The sequence below is a fragment of the Saccopteryx leptura genome, chromosome X (genome assembly GCF_036850995.1).
Source record: "Saccopteryx leptura isolate mSacLep1 chromosome X, mSacLep1_pri_phased_curated, whole genome shotgun sequence".
In the NCBI taxonomy this organism is placed as follows: domain Eukaryota; kingdom Metazoa; phylum Chordata; class Mammalia; order Chiroptera; family Emballonuridae; genus Saccopteryx; species Saccopteryx leptura.
The window spans coordinates 115,485,389-115,506,933 of record NC_089516.1 but is presented as its reverse complement, the minus strand read 5'-3'; the positions used below and the strand labels follow the sequence as shown (position 1 = coordinate 115,506,933).

General features: G+C 41.7%; 1 protein-coding gene across 4 annotated transcripts in view; it reads right to left on the bottom strand.

Annotated features, from left to right (window-relative positions):
- Positions 1-20,826, bottom strand: part of GRIA3 (glutamate ionotropic receptor AMPA type subunit 3) — a 435,245-nt gene extending 414,419 nt beyond the window's left edge. For 3 of the 4 annotated variants that reach the window (XM_066356603.1, XM_066356602.1, XM_066356600.1), the window contains exons 1-2: positions 20,195-20,427; positions 18,861-19,019 (exon numbers count right to left, since the gene is read on the bottom strand). In XM_066356603.1, the coding sequence (XP_066212700.1) occupies positions 18,861-19,019; positions 20,195-20,303 (268 nt within the window). In that variant the 5' untranslated portion in view covers positions 20,304-20,427. Of the gene's footprint in view, positions 1-18,860; positions 19,020-20,194; positions 20,428-20,564 lie in introns of those variants that run through there. The other variant, XM_066356601.1, reaches the window with a different exon arrangement.
- Between the last annotated feature and the right edge of the window lie 719 nt (positions 20,827-21,545).

Genomic DNA, 21,545 nt, shown 5'->3' with positions numbered 1-21,545 from the left:
CAGAAGTCCCTTGGGAATCTGGCCAAGTCTGAAAGCACTCACGCTAACTGCCTAAGACGTCCCCTCACCCTATCGCCTTCCTGAATCTTCATCTTCCTTACCTAGAATGAAGTTGAAATTTAAAATATACTAGTGCTATGCTATATACATGGTGTGTCCTTGCAATAAAGTCCCAACTAATTAATTCCTACCTACATGGATTTCACAAATAACTAGATTTATTCCTTACCCCCTTCTAGACAAAGGTCAATAAGTAAAGAGCCTCAGTGATTACCTTAGGGCTCTGCTCAATACATCTAGAGACCTGAGTTCTAGTCCCTTTTCTGTGACTGAATTTGTGACCTCAACCTGTCTTCTTTCTGAATCTCTGTTCTTATACCATCTAGAGGTCAGGCTAGATGACCTGATCTCTAAGGTCCCTACTGTTTATAACAGTATATATTTCCAATATAAGAGATTGAATTTTAGAAATGTTTCTTTTTTTTAGGCTCAGTACATTCAGCTTAGTCTCCTACACTTTCGGCATCTCCAGTCCTGCTTATGACAATCATATTATATCTAACTTTACATACTTAACAATCATACTTTTCTTCATAGTTTTCAAATCACCTACACATTAATTCTCTCATTTGGTCTTCATAAAATCCCTATATGTTACACAGTTTAGGCATTATTGTTCCCATTCTATAGATGAAGAAAATGAGATTCAGACAAGTAAAATAACTCACAGGCCACATGGCTAGATAATTACAGAGATTTAACAAGAATCAAGGTACTCTGATTCCAAGTCTGGTGTTTCATTCCTTTGACAGATATTATATTAATAATGATAACTAATATTTGTTGAGTGCTCACTATATATCAAGCATTTTCCACATTTTTTTTTCTGAAGCTGGAAACGGGGAGAGACAGTCAGACAGACTCCCACATGCGCCTGACCGGGATCCACCCGGCATGCTCACCAGGGGGCGACGCTCTACCCACCAGGGGGCAATGCTCTGCCCCTCCGGGGCGTCGCTCTGTTGCGACCAGAGCCACTCTAGCGCCTGGGTCAGAGGGCAAGGAACCATCCCCAGCACCCGGGCCATCTTTGCTCCAATGGAGCCTTGCTGCGGGAGGGCAAGAGAGAGACAGAGAGGAAGGAGAGGTGGAGGGGTGGAGAAGCAGATGGGTGCTTCTCCTGTGTGCCCTGGCTGGGAATCGAACCCAGGACTTCTGCATGCCAGGCCGACGCTCTACCACTGAGCCAACCAGCCAGGGCTTTCCACATATTTTATCTTTTATTTTTACCACAATTTTGTGAGGTGGACAGTGCTTTATACCCCATGTGTCAGACAGACTACTGAAGCCTCACCCGTGGATATGCTAATAGGAAGTAATGGATCCAGGATTTGAGCCTAAGAGAATCTGGCTTCTGAGCATAACTACCATTGTTGTACATCCTGTCTTGAGTTATATATCATGTACCTTAAGAGGATGGAAGGTCAAGTTCTTACTTTGGTTGCCCTACCTGCTGGAGGAATAATGATCATTTAAGAAAAGTCAAGGCAACTAATCAATCAGCAAGTATTTATTAGTATTTATTATGTGCTTAGACCTGTGCTAGGATGCAAATATCATATGAGGTCAAGGCATAATTGTAAACATCAGAAAAATGGGAATCCACTTAAATGCATAAAATTGGGTAATGGTTATAAAAATCATGGAATATATATATCATAAAATGACACTATGTGATATGATAATTTATAAGCATTAAAAATCAAATTTTCAGCCCTGACTAGTTGGCTCAGTGGTAGAGTGTTGGCCTGATGTGTGGATGACCCAGGTTCAATTCTCAGTCAGGGCACACAGGAGAAGTGACTATCTGCTTCTCCACCCCTCCCCCTCTCCCTCTCTCCCTTTATCTCTCTCTTCCCTACCCACAGCCATGGCTCAGTTAGAGCAAGTTGACCCTGGGTGCTGAGAATGGCTCCATGGCTTCGCCTCAGGTACTAAAATAGTTCGGTTGCTGAGCAACAGAGCAATGGCCCCAGATGGACAGAGCATCACCTCATAGGGTGTTTGTCAGGTAGATCCTGGTTGGAGCACATGCAGGAGTCTGTCTCTCTGCCTCTTCACTTCTCACATAAGAAAAAATAATAAAATTTTCAAAGAATATTTAAAGAGTCCAGAAAAAATGTTTCTTCTTACATAATATAAAGTTTAAAAGGCAGGATACAAGTCTGTGCATATGCTAAAATCCAATTTTGTGTGCCCTGTGATTTTTTACTTCACTTGGATAATTTTTCTTATCCATAATTTGAAGTGGGTTTTTTTTTTTGTAATTTTTTTAAGGGAGAAAAAGGGAGATAGAGAGACAGACTACCACATGTGCCCCAACCGGGATCCACCCGGTAACCTCCATCTTGGGCCGATGCTCGAATCAACAGAGCTTTTCTCAATACCCAGGGCTGATGCTTGAACCAATCAAGCCACTGGCTATGAGAGGGGAGGAAAGAGAGAAGGGAGAGAAGGAGGAGAAAAGAAACAGGTGGTTGCTTTTCATGTGTGTCTAGACCGGGGATCAAACTGGGGACTTCTGCATACCAGATGGAGGCTCTATCCACTGAGTAAACTGGCCAGGGCCTGAAGTTTTTTGTTTTTTTTAACAGTAAATATGAGTAATTTTACATTTTTACTTCTATAATCATTAAAAAGGCCTTGTGTTTATAAAAATCTAGTTGGGATACTATGACTGTATGACTTATACACATGAAACAATTAGAGGTTGAAAAAGATATTAGCAATGGTAATGTAATAAAACCTGTGGTGCTGCTTCAGTACAACAAAGTGCTGGTAAATTTGCAAAACATTGTAGAAAAAAGATCCTACTCTGGGAATCTGGAAGTCTAGATTCTAATCTTACTTCTGTCACTAGGGAGCTGCATCACCTTTGGAAAATCTCCTTTTTCTTGGTCTTACTTTCCTCACCCACAAAATAAGGTAGTTGGACTAGAACTACTTGATCTATCTCCGACAGTGTGATCTATACTAGAACTTCAAGATTTTGTTTTGTTTATTCCTGACTATAAATCAGAAGGTGGTAAAATGACAGGTTAACATTGGGGACTCTAGATGGAAAATACCATTAACTGTGGCCCCTAAACTCATGCTTAACTGCCTTGTTAATTCACCTACTATGGATTTATTCTTTCTCTCAGCCACTTATTTAAAAAGAAAAGGCAGGGCTGTCATTATTTTCATATATCATTGTATAGCAGTGAAAGTTAAAAGAAGGAAGATTATATTGGGAAGACATCTTACAGAAGGGCCAAGAGTTGGAAGACTTAGTTTTAATCTCAGGTCAGCCATGTGCTAGCCATGAGACCTTTGGCAAGTCACTTAGCCTCTGTTCCTGTTTTCTCATCTGAGAGAAGAAAAATCAGTGATCTTATGAGAGAACATAGCAGTAGCCATGGATAAGAAGTGAGAGAAGGGATGATGCAGGTGAAGCAAGGATACTCTGGGATATAAAAAGAAAAAATTATTTTGGTTATCATGTAGGTTTGAGCCTGCTGGAGATAGCAAGCTGATAAATCATCTCCAAAATACAAAGGGAGAGACGGTGGAAAAAAGACTGCATTGCCTAGTAGTCCTCAGCAGAATCCTTTCTGGTGAGTCGGTGCTTGTGGAATTGGCCAGTTAACCTTTGCTCTGAAGAGAAATGGAGACTGAAATGATGGAAAATCAAATTAGCAAAATTTCTCTTTTAACCTTTTTCATATCTCTTTCCTTTGCTATTTTTGGTCTGATGTAGGCAAGCAACATCAAAAGAAGAAAATTCATCCACTCAAACTGATATGCTCTTAACTTCTATCCACACATCATCCTTAATTAAAATAACTCAGAAAAATTATGGCTGGGAGAGCCCAACTGGCACATTTTCCCATGTCTAAGTGAAGATTCCAGAATCCACTTTTCCACTCTCCCACTTTCAACCATATAAAAATAGACTTTATGTTTGAAGAAAGGTTGTTCCTTCCTTCAAGCCAAGGAAAGTGCCAAGATTCTTGTATCATCCATAATGCTTTATCCCAAGCATATCTGGTTCAGGTAAAAAGTGAGAAGGAATCATGTCCTAGACAATTGTACTCAGTGATGGCACGGTTAAACCTAGTAGTGTGTATGCCCTGCCTTTAGAGAACTTTAAGTCAATTCTTTCTTTCTTCTTTACTTTGTCCCAAAGCAAATCCCTTATGCCTGAAACATAGCTGTAAGTATGCTCAAAGATGACCCTACTTAACTCTTCTAGGTACAAATTAGTTTGGAGGGCTTTAGGTATAAGTCATAGATGGAAAGAATCTTTTCCACAGTTTGGTTTTGACTAGTTCTACTCTCTTCCACTTACCAATCACCTCAGTACCCTGTTAACACGAGCTATCATTTTTTGAACATTTACTATATGGCAGGCATTATGGTAAATATTTTACATGGATAATCTCATTTGATCTTCACAAAAAATTTACAGGGTAGTAACTATTATGTTCACCTTCATTTCACAGATGAGGAAACTGAAGCTTAATGAAGTAAAGTAATTTGCCCAAGATCATATACCTAGTAAGAAAAAGAGACAAGATTCAAATGCAGGCAGTCCAATTTGGAGCCATTTTTTGTCCTCTGGTTGCTCCTAAACTAAGCAGGAGAAACACTCTAGTAGGCAAGGGCCAAACACCAACTCCTTGTGCCAGAGAAGTAAGTATAAAACCCAAGGACCAGGAGTAAGTTTATTAAGAGCTGGGCAGCTCCAGGTCTCTTTACCCAAAAGAAAGTTCAAATTTTATTATTGATTTCTTTTCCTCATGTTCTATAGATCTAGAAGAATTAGAAAGAAAAACTGAGGACAGTGAGAATTGAACCAGGAAGTCAATGGATACCCTCAGTAACTCTTGCACAAAGTAGACTGAACTCATAAAAAAGGCTGTGATATTTAGACAAAGGGTTGACTAGACTCATAGATGTATCAGAAATGGGTCTCTGTTGAGCAGTCATCATTTGATGGAAATAAACTAAAAGAATTATCATATGATAAGTATCACTAGAGGTGGGAAGGACCAGAGGAAAATATATGCAATGTGCATGTGCCAGAGCAGTGCCTGTTTTAGAGAAAAATGGGTAGTATGAAGTGCCTCTATTTTCAGTTCCCTCGGGTCTTGACTATGAAGCACATGGAGAAATCTCACTGATGGCCCTGTTGTACCCAAGGAAATAGAGGGGCATTCCTGAGGGAGGCCTTGAGCAATTTTTTGCTACTTTCCCTTGTGTCTGTCACTGGCAGCTCCATTTCTAAGAGAAGCTCTAGGGCCTTGACTGCAAATCCAGTCCCATGGGTGGTTAGCCCAAATGTCTTTTTCTAAATGAACCATAAGACATGTGGGTGTCTTCTGGGATTTTTGGAAGTCAGGGGAACTACTTGTATACTGTTTAGATAATGGATTGTCACAAAAGAACAAAAACGATGACTCATACTGTGATTAGTTGCAGATGGAGTTAGAGATGAAGATAGTTACTTGGTAAAGAAGACTGTAGGTCTTCCCTTGAACTTGTAGTCCTTAGATTATACAGAAAAATTCATTCTTTGAGTTCTATGACCACAGAGAATGAAGAGTAGCTGTCACTCACAAGAGGCAAACTGAATGAGAAAATTTGGGTGATGAGCTGGTAACATCAAGGGGTGCTCTAATGGCTTTCTTGGCAGAAAAACAACCTTGGGTTTGGGGAAGAGCTTAGAACTATAGAAAGATTCAGAGGGCAGCTGTTTAGGAAAGAAATCTGATCCCTAATGTGACAAGAAATTTTACTTTTCAACTGAAAGAAGGTTTCAATTTTCAGGACAAAAAGCTCAAAAGATTTTAAACTAATGATTATGTTGATAATAATAATATTCAACCTGTGCCAAGAATGATTCTAAATATTTTATGTGGATTTTTGAATAACCTTATTTAAAACTCTCAACAATCCTATGAAGTAAGGAATATTATTATACCAACTTTAAAATTGGAAAATTTGAGGCACAATGAAGTTAAATAACTTGCTTTAAGATTTCACATCTAGTAAATGAAAGAGTTGAGATGTGAGCAAGGATAAGGCACAACTGAACAGAAACACTTTCTACTGGTTTGAAAAATTCAATATATATTAAATATATATTTTTGTATGATTGGTGGTGGCACAATGCATAGATAAAGCATCGACCTGGAATGCTGGGAGCTTGTGTGGGCTCATGCAGCTTGAACACAGGCCCACCAGCTTGAGCGTGGGGTTGCTAGCTTGAGCTTGGGATCATTGACATGATCACATGGTCACTGGCTTGAAGTCCAAGGTTGCTGGAGCAAGGGGCCACTGTTTCGACTGAAACCCCCAGTCAAGGAACATATGAGAAGCAATCAATGAACAACTAAAGTGCTGCAACTATGAGTTGATGCTTCTGATCTCTATCCCTTCCTGTCTCTATCTCTCACAAAAAAAAGGATTTCAATATTTTCATCAGTTTTATAAAAGAAGAAAATAGGAAAATATAAAGGAAAATTTTTAGATGTAGGAAAAAATTTGAGGGGCTTCATTTTGGGTCAGCTTTCCTTACTAAGAAACAAAGTAAGATTGTTACTAGAAGAGAAGGTATTGGGAATTGGGTGAGAGTTAATGATAACATATCAAAAATGAAAGCATCCTCAGAGATTATCCAGGAGAACCTCCCCATTTTACAAATAATAAAAACTAGAACCAGAATAACAGAGTGACTTGTCTAAGGTCATCTAGACAGTTGGTGGCAGAGTTGACACTGGAGCCCAGAACCTCTTTTCCTGCTCCATTACTCATTCCCCTAGACCCCTCTCCCACTACGGCTGTTACTGTTTCCCAAGGCCATAAGAAGCATGATATTTCAAATGTTATATTTTCTGTTATTTACCTTATAAAACAAATAAATTGTGTCACATATATGTGGGTTATTAAGTGTGAATTTATAACCTTTGGGTGGTCATTTACCCTTCTTGGGAAATACATAGTACAGGAGTGGTTGTCTAGCAATTAAAAATCTAATCAATAATTGGTTCTACCAGCAATTCAGGTATATTCATCTCTAATGAACACCAAGAGCTTTGTTAAACTGACATTCAATTTTTCATTGGTGAAATCAGTAGTGTTCAATGTATGTGGAATGGCTAGAAGTATGGTAGAGGTGTTTCCAAGCTAGCAGAAGATACAAGGATCTAAAAAGAGCTATAGAGTTATCCCTCAGAATTGGCACCCTAGGCTTAATTTGTAAATAATCCTGTGGACAGCCACTAATAAGGATTCTTGGGTAGTTGCATCCTGCTGCTAGAATACTGTTGTGTCTGCCTGAAGTGTACCTTCATGCAAGCTGCAGTCGGAGCACCTAAAAGGAAAGCGAGCTGGGCTTGACTGAGCTTCCAGAACAGGCTGTCCAATTATTTTTATGCCTGCTTACCATTATTTTAATAAGAAACAGAATTTATAAAGCTTATTTTAATAACTGGTAGTGAGGTTATGGGGAGAAGGCCTATGCCTGTACTCTAACTATGCAGGCTACTGATATCCAATAAAACATACCTAATGATTGTGAATGCCCAAATTGGCTTAGGTCAGTTTACAGCTTCAGAAACTATTTGGGATTCCAGTCCAAAGTTGATGAGCCTCTTTCTTGGGGTGTATGGGAAGCTCCTACCCTGGGTGAATGTTGGCAAAGCCTTTCTTGACTCAGCAGTGTCCCAGTTGTGTGCCTGGGATTTGCATGTGCCAGAATCTAGGCAGTTTCCTCTATAGCAGCGGCTAGAATTACCACTTCTGACCTGCTGAGTACTCGATAATGACCCTGTGCCAGCGTTCTGACCTTGCTGAAGGCCTCTGCATTGCCTGGGGAAAGGTTAGTTAGAGTTGAGCTGCCACTCAACCATGAAAGGCCACTGGATATACAGTTTATGTATGTAGGACCATAAATATATACACAAAGGAGAGAAGGTTTTGCCATATTGAAGTGCCATGATAGCACACTAAAAGGGGAAAGTCAAAATAGGGTTTTGATTAAGAAAGGCTTTTTAATCTATTCCCAATAATTATAACTACCAGTTAATTGAGCTTCCCTCTTTCAGCTGAAGGAGCACATTTTCCCCAGTAACTTAGCTGCTAGAAGGAGGTGGGTAGTGTAGTTTAGAGGTCAAAGCTTGCGCCTCCCACCTCCTAGCACTCCAAATCCTGTTGTAGATCTTTTCTTTGTCCCACAGTGGTATAAAAATTAAATATAAATGTCTTCAGGTAAGGGTATGGACTCTCCAGATTACCACTCCATACGTAACCTAATTTCCACCTTTATGTGATTCACATGGCTCCTGTGATCATTTGCTATTTCGACCCTAGTTGGAGTTGAGTCCAGACTATCTAGGCAGGAAGATCTCAGGTAACAATCCTGGCTTCACTAAGTAGCTAGCTGTATGACATTAAACTAGCCACCTCTTATTTTTTGTTTATAAAATGGGGAAGTGATTGCCTCCTTTCTAGCTATGTTGTGATGGTTCCAGGAGATAAGGCATGTAAAATGTTTAGTGCAGTATCTTCCACATGGTATGGACTCAATGAATTGTATTGTTATTATTATTGCACCCCTGGTTTTAAATTTGTTGATAGCAAGGATGGTGTTCCAATTAATACTATAGAAACTAATCACATTATTGAATACTTTATAAACAGATTGCAGTACATCTAGTTTAAACAAATAGGCTGACATTTGCCATGACATCTAGTTTATAGCATGGCTAAGGACCAATAGCTAGCTAACAAGCAAAGAAGGGAAGAAGCATTTTCAAAATGAAAACAATTTGCCTGTTTCTACTTACCATCTCAAAGAGCACTTTTGCTTTGTTTACCTCAGAGACTACGACTTGAGACTAGTCTTTTTTTTTTCTTTTTGTGACAAAGACAGAGAGAGACAGAGAGAGTGACAGATATGGACAGACAGACAGGCAGGGAGAGAGATAAGAAGCATCAATTCTTTGTTGCAGCACCTTAGTTGTTCATTGATTGCTTTCTCATATGTGCCTTGACCGCGGGCCTTCAGCAGACCGAGTAACCCCTTGCTCAATCCAGCAACCTTGGGCTCACACTGGTGAGCCTCGCTCAAACAAGATGAGCCCGCACTCATGCTGGCGAGCTCGGGGTCTTGAACCTGGGTCCTCTGTGTCCCAGTCCAAAGCTCTATCTATTGTGCCACTGCCTGGTCAGGTGAGACTAGTCTTTTATTTCTTTCAAGTCTTGGATTTACAGCCTGAGAGCCAAATTCACTGATGCTTGCATGGGCCAACAACATCTCACTTACTTACAGAAGTAACATATGAAAGTGCCTGGTACATTGCCTGATGTTTAGTAGGTTCTCAACAAATATTCAGTCTCAATCCATATATCTCTGTTTGCAGTACCAAGGCTTGTTAAAATAGTGATTCCCAAATTGGGTGTGCAGTAGAATTACCCATAGAGTTTGTTAAAAAGGCCTATTCTCATATTTTCTGATATAATACATATGGAGTGTGACTTAGGAATTAATTGTTTAATAAGCATCTTTGTCAATTCTGATACAAGTGTCCAATTCAATAAACACTGTTTTATACTACAGAAATATTAGCTTTGGAAATATCAATTAGATATAAGAATATTTGAGAATCTGTTACAGACTCTGGTTGACTATGGCTTTCAATGTTCTTTCTGCCTTAAATTTACAAAGGTGTTCTCCCACATGGAGACCCATGCCCACAGTCACTTAATTACTTCTCTATGGGCTGGACCCTGATCCATTTCTGTCTCATCTATTGCTGAAAGCCTGATCCATTTTTGGACAGCTGCAAGGATAAGGGCCTAGTTGCAATGAGTAATTGGCAAATATCAGCCAATCGTGGATAATTGAAATGGTAATACTTTCTATTGTAACATTCTTAAAGGTTAGAAACAATCCTCACTACCTCCCTAACAAACTGATTTTACTTTTGAAAATATTCCACAGTAATTGCGGGGAATCCAGAGGTTGAGATTCAATTATAGCAAATAGTCATGCACATTAGAGGCTACAGACCCCTACCATCTCAAGGATATGACATGAAGGGTCAAAGGCAACTAAAATCTTAGTCAATAAACTACCAGAGTTTATTTATGAAGGTAAATTGTTGCAAAATAGGTGAAGTGTATTTGATGGACTCTTCCTCATCTTCAGCAGTCTCCCACTGCCTCCTCAATGCCCATATCCATTTGGTGCCCCAGTTCCTTGGGCTGATGCCTTGTTCTTGGTCATTCATGTTTTGAAAAGCCTCCTCTGAGGATCCTGTAAGGTAATAGGTGGTAATCTGATGCAAGGATTCTACTGGACATATTAATGGGTAATAAAGATTTAACTCATTCAATTCAGATAACATGCTTGCATTTTAGCACAGGCCTTCAATACAGTAACACAAATGCAAGAATTCATAGAATTTTAGACTAATGGCCGACTGATGAGGGGCAATATTTTGGGTAATAAGTTGCTATTTGGCAGTCCTCAAATGACATTGGGTAATCTCTTAATGACTTTCCTGGACCAGTCTTCAGCTATGTTGGAAAGTGATATTACTTCCCTTCCCTGCCCTTACTTCACAATGAGTGTTTGGCACCAGCTTTGAAAGTAGAGTCAATTTTTTGGGCTCTTAGAGAGCCAGACAAAATTCAGATTGTGCTGTACTTCTTGTTTCTAACCCTGTTTAAAGGAAGTCAGACAGCTGAGGAGCAGATGCTACATGCCTCCTTCTGGCATGCCTTGACCCAGAGAAGCAAAGTGGAAAGGCAGTTGAAACTGCATGCCAATCTTAGCTCTCTTGGGAAGGTTGTTTCTAAAAGGGACACTTTGGGGTGTAGCAAGAAGCCAAGAAACTGTCATCCTGGCTCATGAGCTACCTCCCCTCTCGGCCTGTCTTCTAGTCTTCATTTCAAATCCCCATAAAAAAGAAAATAACTCTAAGTAGATGCTCTAATCAGACATGTATAATCATGTCACCTACAGATATGGCTGAAATAGACACAGCATTGTTGGGAATAGGGTAGAGGTATCTATCCTTGAATCAGAATGAGCCAAATGCATCTTTTACAGAACTTTTTATGGAAGGCAAGAAGGTACAAATAAAGGTAATAGCTAGTCAGGAAAAGCCAAAATGGTTACTGTCTCTTTGCTCTGGCCTCTGCTTACTCAAAGTGTGGTTTTAGTACCAACATCATTGTTATCATCTGGGATTTTAGTAGGAATACAAATTCTTGGACCCCATCACAGATCTCTTGAATCAGAATTTTCATTTTAACAAGATTTCCAAGTGATTGATGTGCACATGAAAAGTTGAAAAGTACTGCTCTAGACTGACTTGTGCCCTGTAGGGTTAAGGAGTCATTACAGCCATGCTTCCTCTAATCATTTTTATCTTTGCTCCTGTGTCTCCTCCAAATAAGGACAAATTATTGTCCTGTTGAAGACAATTGATAAAAAAAAAAACCATTGGCAGTTATCAACTGAGAAAGGAGGTCCAGACTGAGGGATGTAAACACTTACTTCTGTGACAAATGTGAAAATACAAATCTAGCCAAGTGTATTATGATTATTTCTACTAGGAGGGAAACCAAGTGTATACTTGAGATAAGGCAAGGGAGGGACAGAGAGAGTTAAGAGAAGACACTAGTTGGCTAAGTTTCCAAGTCCCTCCAGAGCTACCTTTAAGCATCTGTGAGGGGGATGCATCCTTATAATCATTGCATTCCAGAGGCCATCACAGGGAAAGGAAACTCAGTCTGAGATCTAGCTTTCCTATCACATCTCTCCCCTTCTATGAGATCCTTTCCATGCCAGTACATCTCCTGCCAGTGCCCACATAGGCACCTTCGAGCTCACGAACAACCTGTTGTTCTTTTGCAATACATATAAAAGTTTACATTCTTTAAAACCACTTTATTGAGGCCTGACCAGGTGGTGGCACAGTGGATAGACCATTGGACTGGGACACAGAGGACCCAGGTTTGAAACCCCGAGGTCACCAGCATGAGTGCAGGTCTGAGCAAGGTTCACCAGCTTGGACCCAAGGTCGCTGACTCGAGCAAGGGGTCACTTGCTCTGCTGTAGCCCGCCCCCAGTCAAGGCACGTGTGAGAAAGCAATCAGTGAACAACTAAGGTACCACAATGAAGAATTGATGCTTCTCATCTCTCTCCCTGCCTGTCTGTCTGTCCCTCTCTCTGTCTCTGTCACATATATATACACACACACACAAAAAAAAAACCCACTTTATTGGGGTATGACTGACATACAATGAGCTGAACAAACTTACCTCCTTAAGAAAATAAATCCCTTTGAACTTTGAGTGCTTTCTAAATTATCCTAAAGGCTTTTAAGTTCAACATGGTGAAGGGGGACCTGTCCTGTGCTTTGGGTGCACTTACCCCAAACCTACCATGTCCAGGTAGCTTTTTACTTCGGCTTGCAAGAGTATTCCGTGACCAGAGCAACTTGACCTTTCATGTGGGTAATTTGAATATCCACTTTGTGCATCATGTGCAGAAACACTCCCATTTGAATATCTTTTCTTGAAATTCAGGCATTAGGGTTTCCAGAGAAAATACTCCCTTGTTAGATATATTAACCCCCCTATAACACACTTTTAGCTAGATTCCTATATTAGATTTAAAAAAGCCTGTCATCCTCAAAGTAGAATACAGGCCCTGAGGAAGATGAACCAAGAACAGAGATATTCTGATGGAGAAGGAGCATTAGATATAGAAAATTTCATTAGGTCTAGAAAATCTCTAGATAAGTTTATTGTAGATAGAATGCCAGAATCAGGGGCCAGCCAGCTAGAGACCAGAAAAAGGACATAATCTGGGCAGACAGAGCAGGAGGGAGAAATAATGGCAAGACAAGAAGAAGTATGAGGAGGACAAGTTCTGCTCATGTTAACCTTTCACGGAGAAATGACCCCTGTCCAAGACTACTTACTGCCCTAGCTCAAGGGTCATCCCAGACATAGGGTGAGACTATTTGTAGCCTGAAACCCAGCCATTTCCCAAAGAGGGAGGGAGTTCCTTTCAGGTTTGTGAAACTCCCACTCCTGCTTAAGAATATCAATCACCCCCACCTAGGATTTTAAGTGCACCCTCCTGAGGACATTTCATTGAATTAGACCCAAAGTATCAAAGCCAAAAGAAGAAAGTAGAAGCTTGCATTTCTTGAAAATGAACCAGGTAAAATATGCACCTAATTTTCCTGACCTTCGGAGAAAATATAAGTTTATGAAAGTTCTTACAAGTATATCTGCAGTCTCCATCTAAAAAGTTTAAAATTAAATCATCTGAATGAGTGTGCTTTTCCTCTGCCCCAAAGTCATGATTTTTATCTTTTAAAATTCTGGCCCTCTCTTAAAATTCAAGCTTCCTTTTAACCCTTTAGCCAGTTGTATAGAGTTGATAGACCTCTGACGCCCGAAGGAAGGTTAATAACGGCGCCTCAGCAGCTGCATTCACTTCTCAGTGTGTTAAAGGAAACCGCCAATCACCTCTGACTATCCAGAAATGAAAGTTAAAAACATATCAAGAGCCAAAAACATATAATATAAATCTCAACCAGCCTCCATTATTCTCATTCAATCTTGGGGGAAAGGAAGTGAAATGCAGCATTAAGAAAACAACCTCTGATGAAGGCAGAAGTGGAGGATGTGGAAAACTAGTTTCTTTTTTGAAAAATGTTAAAATTGCTGAGACAACAATAACAACAACAAAAACACCCTGGCTTATGTTGTAGTAAGCATAGATAGAGAACAAAATAGTTTTCTTTCTTCCCATCAAATCCTTCCTGTCTCTCCCACCCCCATTAGAAGATCAAAAGAAAACTGCCTGTGGGGGAGGTAATACACTTTGCTGGAAGCTCACCTTTACAACCTGCTGATTGTCATCTATTTTTATGGCCCAAATGAACAGCATTCCTGTCCTCCCTCCTCTCCACATAAAAAAATAGATTAAAAAACATAATAAACCTGTGAGAAGGTGACTTAAAATTTTGACTGGCAGCACTGAGGCGACCTCTTCTTGCTTCAGTGGGCTAAGCCAGCTGGCCAGAAGGGCTGAGAAGTGAACTAAGCCAGTAAGCTTATTGAAGACTGGCTAGGAGACAGGAAAGGGGGAGAGCAGGAAGGGCACAAAGACAGGGCAGTGGGGGTGGAAGTTGGAGCTGGAAAAGTCCATGTCGATTAGTATGTGAAGATCTTTTTGAGGGCAGGAGCCGTGATACTATGCGTCTTCACCCTGGTTCAAAAGATTACATGAAACAAAACAAAACAAAACAAACAAACAAAAAACCCTACCAAAGAACAGAGAATAGAATCAAGGGAGACATTTCCTTCCCAAACGGACTTAAACAGTTAAATGGATCCTGGCAATTAGAATAATTAGATAATTAGATTGTGACTCTGTGGGCAAGAGACGAAACCTGTTTTGTCTAAGCACACTTGGTAGCAAAATGCGTTCAGTTATAAAAGAAGCCTGCTCTCAGCAGGTATATTTCAAATGGCTCAGAAAAAATAATAATAAAATAAAATAACAACGCAGCTGATGAGTTAGATTTAGCCAGCAGAAGGGATTTTTGCCTGGGGCTCCATTAGAGCCTGCACCTCCAAGTCCCACTCTCAGTCCCACCATCACTTGTGCCTCCATTAACAGATTTTTATTTAAGCCAATGTGTTTAGAGCACAATTCCGTGGTGAATAACCTTTAAGGTTACATTTGCCTTTTCCTTGCTTCTTGCAAACAGTGCGTAATCCACGAGCACATTTGTTGGCTGTAAAGGTGTACAACAGCAATTTTTGCAATGACAGTGCAGAGAGGGAATATGAGATCTGTGTGCTAATGAGCTGACACTGCAGAGGCTGGGGCGATGTAGTGTGGAATGCACTACAAGTGCACAGCAGCAAGACACAGGAAAGGACTTCAGGGGAATTGGAGGCGTTTCCCAAGGAACCTGGGAAGCCAACCCACACCAATGGACCCAGCAGTTCATTGGTGTTTTCACCTCTTCCAAAGCCCTAGGATCATCAAACCCATTTTTTAAAAGGACATGTAACTTAAAATGTGTGTACATCTTTTTCATATATACTGATCTTGTGTGTTTGAGTGTCTCTGTGTGTGTATGAATGTCTGTATCCTGAAATCATGATATTCACACCATCCTTTTATTCTGGAGATATCTGGCCAAATTGAAAAGTGTGGCAGCAAACTCAATGAATCCTTATGAAATAAGAACATGGTCTCCAAATCAGGTTAATCTCTGATAAACTTCAATTCACCTCTGAGGTGAGATACCAAATGAACCACCTTTCATAGCCAGAGAGGCTTTTCTTGGCTTCTTAACACAAGGAATGAAGTTGGAGTCTGTCTTAAGCAAACCTCAAAGGGGTTGTAAAAAAAAAATGGTTGCTGGTGAAAAGAATTTTTAAATAATTGATGCCTGGGATTCCCTGCAAGGAAACCTTCAGAATATATTGGAGGAGCCTGACCAGGTGGTGGCGCAGTGGATAGAGCATCAAACTGGGATGCAGAGGACCCAGGTTCGAGACCTCGAGGTTGCCAGCTTGAGTGCAGGCTCATCTGGTTTGAACAAAAAGCTCACCAGCTTGGACCCAAGGTCGCTGGCTCAAGCAAGGGGTTACTCGGTCTGCTGTAGTCCCACGGTCAAGGCACATATGAGAAAGCAATCAATGAACAACTAAGGTGTTGCAACAAAAAACTGATGACTGATGCTTCTCATCTTTCTCTGTTCCTGTCTGTCTGTCCCTCTCTGACTTTCTCTCTGTCCCTGTAAAAAAAAAAAAAAGAAAAAAGAAAAAAATATATATATATATATTGGAGGAGTGGGGTATAGAGGGAGAGTAGAGAACAGAGACACACAGAAGGCATTTACCCATTGTTTATTCTTGGAGTATTTGTTTACCTGTATAACTATGCCCTCAAAGTGTGTGCCTGTCTCAGGATTAAGAGTATAGGAAAGATCGTTGGAAGAAATCAATTTTAGTGCTACAAGAAGCTGCAACTAAAAATTCTGAATGGGAACAGGGGAAAGTTTCTTTAATTTTGTCATCTTATTCCATATTGAATCAGATAGGAGATATGGGTGACCAGATTTGGACTTAACTGAGATTTTCTCAAATTTTCCCTAGGTCTCCAAAGAGGGACTGGGCAGAGGATCTAAGGGTCTTTTTCTCTGTGAAGGTGTGCAACCAGTTGGAAGTACAGAACCTGGGATCACCTGCCAAGCTCCAGTACCGAACTAGTATTGTGTGATGACACTTAAGATATGTGATTTTCATTTCTATAAGAAAAATAACAATTAAGGCCATGGAGAGATATATACGACACACTCCCAGGGCTTTCCTGGCCCAGTGAAACGGTTGTTTTCTGCATTCAAAAACTATCAGATTGTGAATGGACCAGTCATCATTCTCATACTAAGCTTCTAGGCAGCAGCTGCCGAGAAACAGCTTTGAGATCTGACCCCATTCAATGATTGTGACATTCAAAAAGGAGTGTTTCAGAAAACCAGAGAAGATGACAGCTTCCCTTCTCTGTCTTCTGAGCCGTAAAGCCTGAGAGCGCAACAGGCAGCTGGGTACACATCACTAGTTTCTTTATATTTCTCCTGTGTGTGTCAGTGTGTGCATGTGTGTATTTGGTGTAATTAAGGGCAGGGTCATCCTTTTGTTTTGTTTTTTTTGGGGGGGCAGTTAGCCACACCTCTTATCCCATACTTTCAAGCCCCAAACCATAACCCAGAGTGTGAGCTTGTTAGCAAAAGTGTTGTGGATTTAGGGTGTGTGTGGGCATCTGCATGTGCGTGTGACCAATATCTTTTCCTTGCCCTGAAAGGTAAGGCATTAAGGCAACTCAATATCAAATGGATGACTTATTGCCTGTTCTCAACCTGAGCTTTTCACATGGTAATAATCATTTTCAGATTGCTCCTTGAGTAGGGTTCCAATGGCCCTGAACTGTCTGTCTGGTGTCAATCTGATTTGACCATAAAAAGACAGAACTAAAAACTTTGGAAATCAATCATTTCTGAGAAGTCAATTGGCACTCTTATTCCAGTCTTTAGTAGTGGAAAGACACTAATGTGAATTGAAATATTATTTGTTATTAATAGTAATAGATTCTCATAGTTTCATGTATTTGGTTTTAAATCTGTTCTAATTGATACTTAGGAAGCTGCATTTGAGCTTCAACCTCTTGACAAGATCACAGTGCTGCAAGATTAAGTCAGCTGTGTGTTGTAAGAGCTGTAGAGACAGCCTGGGATTACTGAAATAAGATACAAAGTATAGACAGACATTTTGTAACTTTCACACTTAGCTGGAATTAATAAGTTCCTATTTTTGTCAATGCCTGAAAGCCAAAGAATGTCAAATACAGTATTTTAGAACGTGTTCATATAAGGATCTGTACTTTCAACTAAATTTTTCTTAAATCTAATACTGTCACATTTCTTGCATCGTATTTCGTCCCCATCCTCTTGACCTAAGTCTTAAAATCCAAAGAACCTGTGCCCTTGGGGACTCTTTCAACAGTTTTTGGAAATCACATATCTTTTAAGGCAGAAGACTTTGAATTCAGTCATGTATAAAGTTTCACACAGTTGAACATAAACATAACATATCCCTTGAATTAAAGTCAGAGAACAAAACTTCCAAATGACACAAACCATAAAAGCAAAGCACATTTATGCTATTTTCAGGATCATGGTTGTGAAAACTTTTAGTGCAATAAGCTTAGATGAGAATTATCACTTTCTCATACAACATTCCACTCAAGAGAAACCTGTGTTCAACAGGCTGTCATTTAGGTTCCCTTGGTTTTACTTCTCAAAATGTCCCCCTTCCAGAGAAACAATCGCTGTGGCACAACTAGGTATTTCAGAAACGGCTTTGGTGCTAATGAAATTCCTCATTTTTTATATTGTTACTGCAAGCCTCCCCCCTCCACTTTTAGCTCTAAATTACGAACTGTGTTGTCCTTAACAATGAGGGGGGTGAACAGCACTAGGGGAAACAAAACAGAAGCAGCTCTTCAAATAGTCACCTGAGCAAAGTCTTCCCCCTTCCCATCAGTTTGCCAGGTGTTCATCACTTGTAATCAGTTTGTAGTCTTATCAATTCTTATCAGAGCTCTCTCAGTAAGAAAGGTGATATTGTAGGACAGAAAGAGGCCAGGGAACCAAGCCAGATCAGTCCTTCAAGGTCACCTGTTTGCAGAGTTTCTCATATTTGGTTCCTATCTATTTGGCAATTGTCAAATTCAGCTCATTTCTACAGCCAGGCACTAGCTATAATAGTGAAATAATGTACATCCTGAATCGACCCAATCAAGAAGCTTCTTTTTAAAATCTCAACTGAAAAAATTTCCCTGAACAACCATGCTATCTTTTTCCTTTTTCCCCAGACAAAAAATAAATAATAAATAATAAACAAATAAATAAATAAATAATTTAAAAGGGTGTCGGGGAGGAATTGCCAGTTTATCAGAGGGGAAAATGAAACTTTTGTATCAAACGTTATTCACAACAGAGTTTTTTTTGTACTGTCTTAAGTCCCTCCCTCAGCAGGAGCCTCTGGAGTTGGTTTATGCCGCATGAAACCTGGATTGATTAGAGCCCCTAAAATGTCAAGTGAGGGGATCATCGCTCTCCAGCACCTATACAGACCCCAAGTCTCACAAACAAAATGCAAGCGAGGTCCCCAATGTACCAACGGGAGGTAAAGCAGATCTACTTACAAGCATTAGTCACAGAAAAACTATTGGAGGAATCCAAGTGATCTACGTGGTAATTCAAATGGAAGGGCTTCTCGGTGGTGTTCTGGTTGGTGTTGTATAACTGCACGGCGAAGCGGAAAGCGCTGTGCTCCTGCACCGTGTTCCTCATGAACAGTCCACCTGCAAGCAAAGGGAACCGAGATTTGGCTTGTGCCCCACCCGCCCCCAGGACGGGTTAGAACTCGAGAGCAGTACAAACACGAGCTCGCTCTCAGTGATACAGGCTCTGGTCATGGTGGATTTTCAACCTGTGTGTCTTCCAAGACTCTTGTGAACTCAAATTTCGGCCAAGAGAAGTCTGGTTTTCCTCTAGACTGAAGAGGAGAGAAGAGGCTGGAGAGAAGGGAGTAAGGGCAAGGAGGAAAGAAGGGGCTGCTTTTGGGTAGGACGATGGAACCAAGAGTGAGACTGCTGTTTCTCAGACAGTACCTTCCTCTCCATTGCCCCTCACCCCCACTCCGCCCTCCCCGACGCACATCTTCACTAACTGCTACATCTTTTCCTGGCGCAAAGGTTGGGAAGAAAAACAATTTCATTTTCGCTGGTGCCCCATCCTGTTCCCCATAGTCGCCCCCCACACACCATGGCAATACAGGGGTTTGGCTCAGTAATGACAACAATTTTAACTTCTGGACTTCTCAATAAGACAGAAGCTGAAAGAACTCCCTCCCAGAGTCCGGAACCGGGCTCCAGACAGATACAGGCAATTCACGAATTCACGGTCTGCGTGACTTCGCCGCTTCCTCGCTCAGCTCCTTGTCTCAACACCCCCAGCCCTGCGCCTCCTACCCCATCCGCCTGGCCCCGGTTGCTGCCAGGTCTGGGGGATCCAGAGTGGGCTTCCACCTCCCCCAGCCCTAGCCTGTATGGGGGAAACCGTAGAGACGGGACGGGGCGCGCGGCCAGACAGGCACCATCACCCTGGGACAACTTCCAAAGGCGGCAGGCACGCCATGGTAAAGTCCAGAGCAGCGAGCTGAGAAGCCGCGACTCTTTGCCCCTTTGCAGCTTCCCAGCCTCCTGAATGCCTCCCCAGCTTCCCACATCTCAGAAAACGTGACAGTCCACTCCCCCAAGCCCCAGGAGACCCTTCTCTTGTGCCCAATGTTCCCCAGATCGGCCAGTTCTATGGGTTTCAAATTCCTGGGATTCCTGCCCGGTCCCCGTCCCCGTCCCCGTCCCCGTCTCCTCCCCAAGCATTGCAGGACAGGGACCCGTGGCCGCAGTAGCCACACAAGGGCAATGGTCTGGGATGCAGGATAGCCCGGCGGATAGGCAGGCTCGCTCGCGCTTACCTATGCTGATGGTGTTGGGGAATCCTCCGTGAGAATGACCCAAAAGCCCCAGGACTAAAAAGAAGACCGCCTGGAGCACGCTTTGCCCCATTTTCTTCTGCCTGTCCATGCTATGCCTAAAACGAAGCTGACAAGAGCATGGGCGCAACTCGGGAGTCGTCAAAATAATAACAGAAAAAGAAAAAGAATTCGCTGGCTCTTACACCCCCTCCCTTCAACTTGCTCTCGCTCACTCTTCCTTTCCACCCCACACTAGTCCTCCTCCTCCACCTCCCCTCTCTTGCTCTCGCTCGCTCTCTCTCTCTCTCTCTCTCTCTCTCTCTGCTCCCTCTCGTTCCTAGGCTCTCTCACACCCCCTCCCCGCCCCCACCTCACTTCTCTCTTCACACCAATCTGGAAGGCGAGTTCACTGGCTGCAAGCTCGGTTAGCCAAAGCGATCGTTCTTGCTATCACTGAGATGAGAAAAGAGAAAGAGAAAGAGAAAGAGAGAGAGAGAGAGAGAGAGAGAGAGAGAGAGAGAGGATAAACTAAAACAGAACAAAACGAAAAAGGCAGAACACCGGAAAATATAAGCCAAACAAAAGAGAAAGAAATTATAAAGAAAATCCCAGACTTTTCTCCCCAAGAAGATGGTGGGTCTAAAGAGGGGAAAAAGAAAGAAAGAGCAAAAAGGCTAGTGCCTGTGAATTGGGCTCTTCCAATTGGGCCGGTAGGGGGATATCGATCAAAGTTGATCTGACGTGGAATTAAAGCCGCACACCGCTTAGCTCTACTGCAAACTGCAGCCCCGGACTGCAAAGCCTTGGCGCTGGCGTTTGTCAACACGGGAGATGAGATCAATAGCAATACACTAGTCCTCACGTGGACCAGCTTTTCAAGCTGCAACCAGCCCTTTAAAAAAGAAGAGAAGAAAGAAAAGCTGCATTGTCTCTGCGTTTGTATGTCTGTCTTAAATAAGGGGGTTGAGGGGGGTGGTTAGTGGTTACTCAAGAGTCTTTGTAGAGACTCAGAGAAGCAGTTCCCATCACAATGCGCCCGAAGAGGCTGCGCATGTCTGTTCCCCACCGCTAATTTTTTTCAGCAGAGATCTGATGGCGAGTGAAAAACCCCTGCCAACCCCCACAGCTTTGGGAGGCAAGTGCCTACCCTTCTCAAGTGCAGATCCAGGCTTGGGGGGAGGTGCGGAGGGATCAGTGATGGGCAGTGTGGGGCTGATGCTTCCGAGGATGTAGAAAAGTATGTGCCTGGAGGTGGTAACTAAAAGGTTAATGAAAAGGACGCTCAGTTCCACTGACTGAGGAAGGAGGAGAGAGATGTGAGAATGAGCTGATATTGGGTGGGGATTGAAAG